General features: G+C 46.6%; 1 protein-coding gene and 1 long non-coding RNA gene across 5 annotated transcripts in view; both read left to right on the top strand.

The window, feature by feature from the left end:
* Positions 1-2,732: 2,732 nt before the first annotated feature.
* Positions 2,733-3,388, top strand: LOC126997672 (uncharacterized). Its single transcript, XR_007752255.1, has 2 exons — positions 2,733-2,997; positions 3,137-3,388. It is a non-coding gene; the product is annotated as an uncharacterized LOC126997672 (long non-coding RNA).
* Positions 3,389-7,458: 4,070 nt separating this feature from the next.
* Positions 7,459-9,024, top strand: part of LOC126997664 (uncharacterized protein DDB_G0284459-like) — a 54,483-nt gene continuing 52,917 nt past the window's right edge. For all 4 annotated transcript variants that reach the window (XR_007752250.1, XR_007752249.1, XR_007752248.1 and 1 more), the window contains exon 1: positions 7,459-7,823. Coding sequence is in view for 1 of the 4 variants with exons in the window: in XM_050858893.1 (XP_050714850.1) it covers positions 7,599-7,823 (225 nt within the window). In the remaining 3 variants the exon portion in view is untranslated. The remainder of the gene's footprint in view (positions 7,824-9,024) is intronic.

Raw genomic sequence — 9,024 nt, 5'->3', positions numbered from 1 at the left:
ATTTGTTGGAGCAGGATGTAGTAACTGACCCATCTCACTTATAGCTCGGGCGAATATCTTTTTAGTAACGCCGATTTTGCTCACTGAGACTATATTAGAACATTAGCCGGGGTAATATGGAGTACACTAACAACAGAGAGAGAAATAGAAAACGCTAGGAAAGGCCTTTTGTCATTGAGAGAACTAGTAATGGCCGAAGATGAAGTTGATGTTAATAACTTATAAAAGGGGGTTGTATTAGACTATATTAGAACATTAGCCGGGGTAGGATGGCGAACACTAACAACAGAGAGAGAAATAGAAAACGCTAGGAAAGGCCTTTTGTCATTGAGAGAACCAGTAATGGTCGAAGATGAAGCTGATAAGACTTACAGAGGGAGAAACGGGCCATTTGACACGTCTTGCTACACGTCAAGGCTTCGTGGGAGGAGGAAACCTTGCCCTTTAGCTCAAGGCGAAGTGCACCTCCTGCCGAACGCCGTGCTTATGATTAGATAATTGAATAGCTCACGAGAGAGAGAGGCAGATGTCGGGCGGGAGATGAGAGCAGCAGATAAGGAGGCGGTGCAGCAGGAGAGTGGCGTGAGGTGTGCAGACGTGACCATGAAAGTGCACACGACACCAAGCAACAACCCGAAGCACACGACACGCCGAGGAGGCTGCTATATATTGGCGGCGATCAAGACGTCGTTTTCAGAGGAGCCGTGAATCCACCCAGCTCGCTTCTTCTCAGCGGATCGACACCTCTCCCTCCCGACGACCATCCAACCATCACCATGCCTTGTGGATGCGGAGGTGAGTGACACGGGGCTTAGTGAGTGTTGTAGTGTATGTTTTAGTGTTGCTTTATCGTGACGGGCGGCCTCCAGGAGTGGTTTGTGCGCCGACGTTCCGCCAACACCCACCCATTACACGCTTTCATTAGGGGAGCGTTCTCTCTTACATCAGATTCAGTTTGTTGTGAATATAGTTAAGAGTTGATGGCGTTAAAGACCGGAAAATGGCATATAACGTAACTGAAACACACACACACACACACACACACACACACACACACACACACACACACACACACACACTCACTGTCGTCGATCCCTTCCCGTGTCAAGTATTCTAAAAAATCCTCCCAAAATCACATAACGTAACACCGACCTTCCCTTTCATTCACACTTTCATCACTTTAAGTCGGGTAAGAGTTCCAAGGTTGCCGATTTCCACGTCATTCATTCCTCCTCCTCTCCTTCTCTTCTTCTTTGCATTGCTCGAAGGTCAATCAGTAGGTAGGCTCGCGCACTTTAAGGTCGGGTAAGAGTTCCAAGGTTTATCTTTCGGCCACTCCTCTAACTCTTTTTAGGCGCACTTTAGGTTGGGTAAGAGTTCCAAGGTTTATCTTTCGGCCACTCCTCTAACTCTTTTTAGGAGCAGTGAGTAGCGGGCTTTTTTTTCACTTTTGTTTCCTTTTTTTATGCCCTTGAACTAACTCCTCTGTTGTAAAAAAAAAAAAAAAAGTTGCCTATTTCCACGTGTCATCCATTCCTCCTCCTCTCCTTCTCTTCTTTGCATCGCTCGAAGGTCAATCAGTAAGAGGCATGCGCGTGCGAGAGGAAATGAGACTTATAAACCAGACTTTCACCTTCATCACGGTTTCCACTCTCGCCTTGACTGTGGGGAATACACGTTAGTTAGTCACGCCATCGAATCATGTAGTTAAGCACCGGTTTAGTAGATAATTAGATTCATTCAGCTCATCTTAACACGAATAACAGGAATGAGTAACACGATTGAGTAAGTGAATGAGTGACACGAATGGGTATCACGAATGAGTAACATGAATGGGTATCACGAATGAGTAACATAAATGATTAATTGATTAACGCGAATGAGTGATATGGCTTGATGTTGTGAGGTGCGTCTTAACCAAACAACCCGTATAGCTACCTTTCATCGTCCTCTCCGTGATGTGAGACGCTTCTAAACAAGTTACAGCATAGTTAAGAGAGGACCTATTCATCTTAACACAAATGGGTATCACGAATGAGTAACATGAATGAGTAATGAATTGTCACGAATGAGTAATACTGTTTGAAGTTGTGAGGTGCGTCTTAACCCAACAACCCATATAGCTGCCTTTCATCGTCCTTTCCTTGATGTGAGGCGCTTTTAATAAGTTACAGTATGGTTATGGGACATCTAATTCATCCTAACCCTAATGATTTATACTTTTGAGGTAGTGCAGCGCGTCTTAACACTCACAACAAGCCAGGTTCAGCACAAGTCACCTTCCTATCGTCCTTTCTTTAGTGTTTGGCGATTCTAACAAATTACAGACACCATTAAATTGTCTTCTTAACTAAGTGAGTAATACTGTTTGACGTAGTGAGGTGCGTCTTAACACTCACAACAAGCCAGGTTCAACACAAGTCACCCTCCTACCGTCCTTTCTTTAGTGTTGGGCAATTCTAACAAGTTACAGACACCATTAAATTGTCTTGTAAACAAAGTGAGTAATACTGTTTGACGTAGTGCATAAGGTGCGTCTTAACACTCATAACAAGTCAGATCTAACAACTCATCTCCCACCCTCCAACCTCTTCCTCGCCTCTAACACGTCCCCTTCGTCTCCACAGCATTGTGCAAGTGTGGCTCAGGCGCCTGCTGCTGTGGGACCACCTGCAGCTGCACGGCCTGCCCCAGCAAGAAGTCCTGCGCCTGCAAGGATGGAGCCTGTGAGTCCTTATCCTGATCCTTTGTTACTCTCACCACGAGGAACCTGCTCACATTTGCTCTCGTGTACTTTAGTCTCGGCCTTCTTGTTTTTCTGGTATGAGGACGTGAGCTTCAAAGACCCACATGTAAATCAAGTATAAAGTCACCGTACACTAACCTGACCTAACCTGGCCCTCCTAACTCCAAGCTCCTTATTAACTAACCTAGTCTAAACATTGGTGCCACTTCTGCTCTAGTTCACGAATTATCACTTAACTATTGCGTCTGAAGGTTCTGATTGTCACTGGGACGGTTTTCTCCTCCATGGCTTTTTATAGTTTAAGTTGTATAGCATCATCAGTCTTATCCTCAACAACGGTGATAGTTTTTCTTCCATCCACGAACTCTCTCTTAACTATTGCGTCTGAAGATCCTGATCGTCACTGGCACTGTTTTCTCCTCCCTGGATCAGTTTAGTGCACGGTGACTTGTATAATTTAAGTTGTATAGAATTTATCAATCTTATCCTCTGTTTCCTATTAACTGTCCAAATAACGGTCATACTTTTGCTTTGATCCACGAATGTTTACTGATGTGCTGGAAGGTTCTGGTTGTCCTTAACACTGGTTTCTCCTCCAGGCGGTGCCGAGTGCCAGTGCAAGACCGCGTCCTGCTGCTGCGGCACGGACTGTAAGTGCAGCCCATGCCCCATGAAGTAAGGCGCGCGGGGGAAGGGACGGGGCGAGGGACGAGGACGAGGACGAGCCAAGAGCGACCTATCTCCTGCCCTGCCAAGATGCTAAGGATACGCTCGTCTTCAACTCCGGCTATCTGTACCATCAGTTAGGAGAGAAAGGGAGTTAAGGATACGCCTCTCTCCTACCCTGGCCACCACCATCAGCTAGAAGGAGAGGAAGGACGTTTAGGATACGCCTCTCTCCTACCCTGGCCACCACCATCAGCTAGAAGGAGAGGAAGGACGTTTAGGATACGCCTCTCTCCTACCCCAGCCACTACCATCAGCTGAAGGAGAGGAAGGGAAAGGATTCGTCAAGGACTCCCCCTCTCCCGTCCCGCCGCCGTTTGTTAGTCTTTCCTTAGATCTGCTTACTTATCCTCCTCACCTTCGACTCTCTGTATGGATTCACGTCAGAGCTGCTGCTTCTTTTTCTTCTTCATTATACCTTTCACACCTTGGTCATGTTCGCATTCGGGAGGGTGGTAGAACAAAATTAATAAAACTGAAGCCTTTATCTTAACCTGCCTGTCTCCTTGTCTGTCTGTCTGGGGAATCTGGAGTCACCTGGAATGTCACAGTGCCTCGGGGTAGCTCCATGGGCCCTTGTTAAGCATTACGGGTAAATTTGGGTAGGTGTTGGTCGAGTGGTCAGCGTGTGGGCCTTGGTGAACCTGGGGACATAGGTTCGAGTCCCACTAATGCACGCTGACAATCTCCAGCCATCGCCGAGTGGAGGAAGATTACCCACATGCTGCCCAGATCTTCAATCGACCCTAACTTCAGAGACTTCGGTCAAAAGGAGCACCGGGGGGCAGCACGGGCCAAGCAAGAGTCATACATCACGGCAGCCACTATGAATAAAATCCGCCTGCGCCACTATCGGGCTGGGGCTGTCCAAGAGACCCCTCAAGAAAGCCCACCGGCGCTACAGGCAGGACCCCAAAAATAAGAGACTAAGTTAAGCACCGAGGCATAGTACGGCTTTGCGGGTGTCCTCAGTGAGAGAGACAGAGAGAGGAGGGGGGGCTTTGCTGTCTGGATGCTGCGTCGCTGTACTTAATCAACAGCCTTTTATAGTTACTACGCTCCAAGGTGAACACAAGAGAGGAAAAACGAGATGTACTTTCCCTGCTGCGACTGACGACGGTTGTTTTATGTGGCCGGAATTCACAAAGCGTTAGCGCCATATAGTTCAGGGCGTTGACAATATATCGGCACTCACAAAAAGCCGCGGTAATAACTATATGCTGTTATGCGCTCTTACGTCGGCATTCACAAAACATTCATGACGTTACGAGCCGCTGCTAATAACTGTATGTTGTTAATCGCTCTATGGGGCTGTGCTGGCGACGGTCGTGATGCAAGGTGGAGATAAGTAAGAAAACGAGCCTTGATTCAGTGTTACGGGGTGTTGAGAGAGAGAGAGAGAGAAAAAAAAAAAAAAAGTTTTTTTTGATGACTGTTGTCGGTGTGATTGGCTTGGTTGTAAGTACGAAAAGGTGAACGTAAGTCATTGTCATAGGGTGTTGAGAGAGAGAGAGAGAGAGAGAGAGAGAGAGAGAGAGAGAGAGAGAGAGAGAGAGAGAGAGAAGGTCCACTTTGCAACAATGACAAAAAATAAGTGTGTGGTCGCTTTCCCTTTCGGTCTGGTCGATTATGGGCACCTGGGGAAACCTGGGGAAGCTAAACTATGGCTGCACTGTTAGACCAGCAAGATCCCACACCTCTGTCTTAATTGAGTCACCCCCACGACCACTATAAAGAGAAAACTGCCACATCAACGCATTGCACCGTGGGTTTAGCTGGTCTGTTTTTGTTATTGCGTTAGCGGAGGTGAAGTCTCTGAGGCAAGTTATGTAAAATGTTGGAGAAGGGAGTGTGAGGTAATTTTACGGAAGCTTATTTTAACGGTATTTTGTCCCTTCTTCTCCCACTCAAAAAAAAGTTAATGTTATGAGGCTCAAAACATCTACTACCTAACCTATCATATGCAGCACGTACAGAAGACTCCATAATAGTTGGTACTTTCAAACGCTTCTCCCTCCCACATTCACACATTCCCAAGGCCGAAAAGGAGATCAGTCGGGTTATTGTGCGTGTTTCTTTAGGTTCATGGCACAGAAGCTTCGTCAAACTACCACCAGGGGCATGAAGGTACCCATGGAAAAGCCCACACCTCTGAGGATAGCCTTGTCAAATGTGCGCGTGTGTGAGCCTCGATATGTTAAGTCTGTGGGCTGATGTTGATACTGCTTCGAACATTGGGGTTTTAAGGTCATATTCTTCGGCGCCCAAGTCCACACATATTTGCCAAGGCTTTCGTAGGGGTGTTGGGCATTTCCAGGGTAGTTTTATAACCATAGTGGTAGTGTGACCCTTCTTCTGTACCCTGCACCTAAAACAACACTCATTAAAACCTGATTGCTCTCCTTTTCGGCCTCTGGAAATATATTACGTGAGAGACGGAGGCGGCTGAAAATACCGATCCCTTATTCTTGGGCTAGTTGATAAATGGGTACCTGGGGAAACCTGGGGAAGGTAAACTGTGACTGCACTAGACTAGCAAGATCACACCTCAGTCTTAATAGAGTCACCCCACGTTCAGTGTCAAGAGAAAACTGTCATATCAACGCATTGTACCCTGAGTCACCATTTAGTAATTAGGTTCTTGCCCGTAACTCCAGACCTAAAATGATCACGTAAGAAGGAAAGGAAGGAAGGAAGGAGAGAGAGGCAGACAAATAAAGAAGTGGAGGAGGAGGAGAAGAAAGAGGAAGAGGAGGAGAAGACAGTGATGAAAAAAAGGACGAGAAGAAAGAAGAATAAAGACAATAAAATCAAGAAAAAAGAAGACGAAGACAGACAGAGACAGATGGAGACAGGAAAGGAAGGATGAAAGGGAAAGAGAAGGAAGGATGGAAAGGAAAGGGAAAGAACAGGAAGGAAGGAAGGAAGAAATGAAGGGTGGAAAGGATAGAGAATGAAAGAAGGAAGGATGGAAAGGAAAGAAAGGAAGGAAGAAAGGAAGGGATAAAGATAATTTGAACAGGCAGCGTATATTAGTGTCCTCTCTCTCTCTCTCTCTCTCTCTCTCTCTCTCTCTCTCTCTCTCTCTCTCTCTCTCTCTCTCTCTCTCTCTCATACTAAATTAAGACTAAATATATAAGTTATGCTCCAAAACGGTCCCTTTCACTATCAGTTCCTGGGAAAAGGGCGACTGTTTATGAGTACTACGATAGGAGAGCCTCGTGTGTGTGTGTGTGTGTGTGTGTGTGTGTGTGTGTGTGGGTGGGTGTGTGTGTGGATAGCAAGATACGTTTGAAGTTTATCTTTTATTTCTATTTGTTTCAACGTTTGTTTTATAATTATTTTGTCCGTTTTTTTTATATTCAGTGGGAGTCTAATATTAGTAACGTGTAAAGCTGAATTATTATGTTTTTATTATTGTTCTACTTCCTTTTCTTTCTCTTATTTGTTTTCATCTTCATCTTCTTCATCATCTTCTTCGTATCATTATTATTCTTGTTGTTATCGAGATCTACGAATGGACACCACGTAACAGAACAACACAAATGATATATATAGATCTAGGGCACTCAACATCTCCATCCATTCATCAACCAATCTAACACTTCCTTAGAGGGGGTGGGACAGGACGAGGCCCTCTGACAAACTACCCCGGGGACCTCAAGGGAAGGGAAGGGATAAGGGGTCGGAGTAACTAACACCTGCCCGCCGTGACGCACCCTATTATGAGCCACCTGTTGCCCGCTCAGCCGCCCTCCAGCCCTCTGCCAGACGTACAAGCCATCCCACTCTCATCTTCAAAACCCTCAACTCTGACAAGCCCACGAGCGATACATATACTCCATCAACATCAACCTCTATTAAAAGTTCAGTGTTGGGGGTTTAGTGGGTTCAGGAGGTAGGATAGGCCGTCAAAAAGGGTTGTGCGAGAGTGTTTTCACCAGCCATGTCAGAGTTATCAGGCCCCAGAGAATGTGGCAATGATGCTGGGCTGGGGTCAGTCTAGCGAGTAAGTGCGCGTAAGGAAGACATACCGTTACGGAGCTCACAAACATCCCGCGAGAACTAAATTTCCCATAGCTCTTTATCGTGTGCCTGAGACGCCCTCGCAGCCACCACCAACACCATGTCTAGTCTACCCGAAGGCGCGCCCGCACCCCGTCTCTGCATCATCACCAAGTGGCCGGACTTCGAAGGCTATGGGTTCAACTTGCACGCCGAAAAGTCAAAACCCGGTCAGTACATCGGGAAGGTGGACGCCAACTCCCCCGCCGAGGCTGCTGGGCTCAAGGAGGACGACAGGATCATCGAAGTGAACGGCGCCAACATCGCTAACGAGAACCACAAGCAGGTAAGGCTGGGGCGAGGGCGAGGGAGGGTCATGTCAGGGTGTGTGTGGAAGGGGGGGGGGGGGGGGTTAGTGACGAGGCATCTCAGTTTGTCAGGCCTCTCGTGGAAGTTCCCTGGGCTTTTCATGGAGTGTTTTGTGACTAGTGATAGTTTTACACGACCTCTGCACCATGAACCGGAAAATCATCCATGAAAACCCGGTTAATCATCTCTGTGACCTTAGGTAATACTCGTAATGGGAGTAAGATACGTTTAAGAATATGGACTATCTCTTTATCTCCTTAGCATGTCAACAGGAGTCTAATTAATGGATATCTGTTGCGTCACGAAGTCCAGTGTTTATGCTCGGGCCCTCCAAGCAACGACACAAGTGCGTCATTTATGTAACCTGCCACAGCATCAGTTCTCAGTCCCTTCACATCACTCGTCTGTCTCTTAAGATCAACAGAGGACAAAGGAACAACCAGAATGGGCAGTTTGAACACTTATGGAGTAGAATCAATGCATAAGTGAAGGGTTGAGCATCACGCATACACGGTTATATACACCGGATGTCACTTAGCCCGTCAGAATGGAGTTTTAACCTTCAGATTGTCTTCATAAACAATCAGAGAGGACAGTTTGAACCCATATGGACTAGAATCAATGCAGTGAAGGGTTAAGCATCACCACAAACGCGGTTATTTACACAGGATGTCACTTAGCCCGTCAGAATGGAGTTTAACCTTCAGATTACGCCTTCATATCTAAATACATTCCCGGATGCCCTTTCTCGGATATTAATAAGGTCAATATTCTTAGACAATCACTTCTAAAGGCCAAAAGAAGAGGTTAGACGCGTCCCCATGAGCGTTTCTTTACGTTCATGGTGCAGAAACTTTGTCAGACTACCACCGGAGTCATAAAACTACCCATGGGCATGCCTACACGTCCCACGAAAGCCTTAAATGTATGTTCTTGGGAAATGTTTAAGTATAAGGTCCCAATCACCCGGGAACAAAGAGACAACCAGAGGGGGGGATTTGGAGACGTTGTCGGGAGGTCGAAGCGCCATATGACCCCTCAGTTGCGGCGCCAAGACACAACGCCCCAATAATCATCATATCGGGAGGTCGAAGCCCGGAGCTGCTGTTGGGGTGTGTGTGTGGGTGTTTAAGCTTGTGATCCACTATCTGCTGATAACGATTAGGGGACCACAAGGC

Source organism: Eriocheir sinensis, chromosome 12 (genome assembly GCF_024679095.1).
Source record: "Eriocheir sinensis breed Jianghai 21 chromosome 12, ASM2467909v1, whole genome shotgun sequence".
NCBI lineage: Eukaryota > Metazoa > Arthropoda > Malacostraca > Decapoda > Varunidae > Eriocheir > Eriocheir sinensis.
The sequence above is the reverse complement of the archived record's forward strand: the minus strand, read 5'-3'. Positions and strand labels throughout refer to the sequence as shown.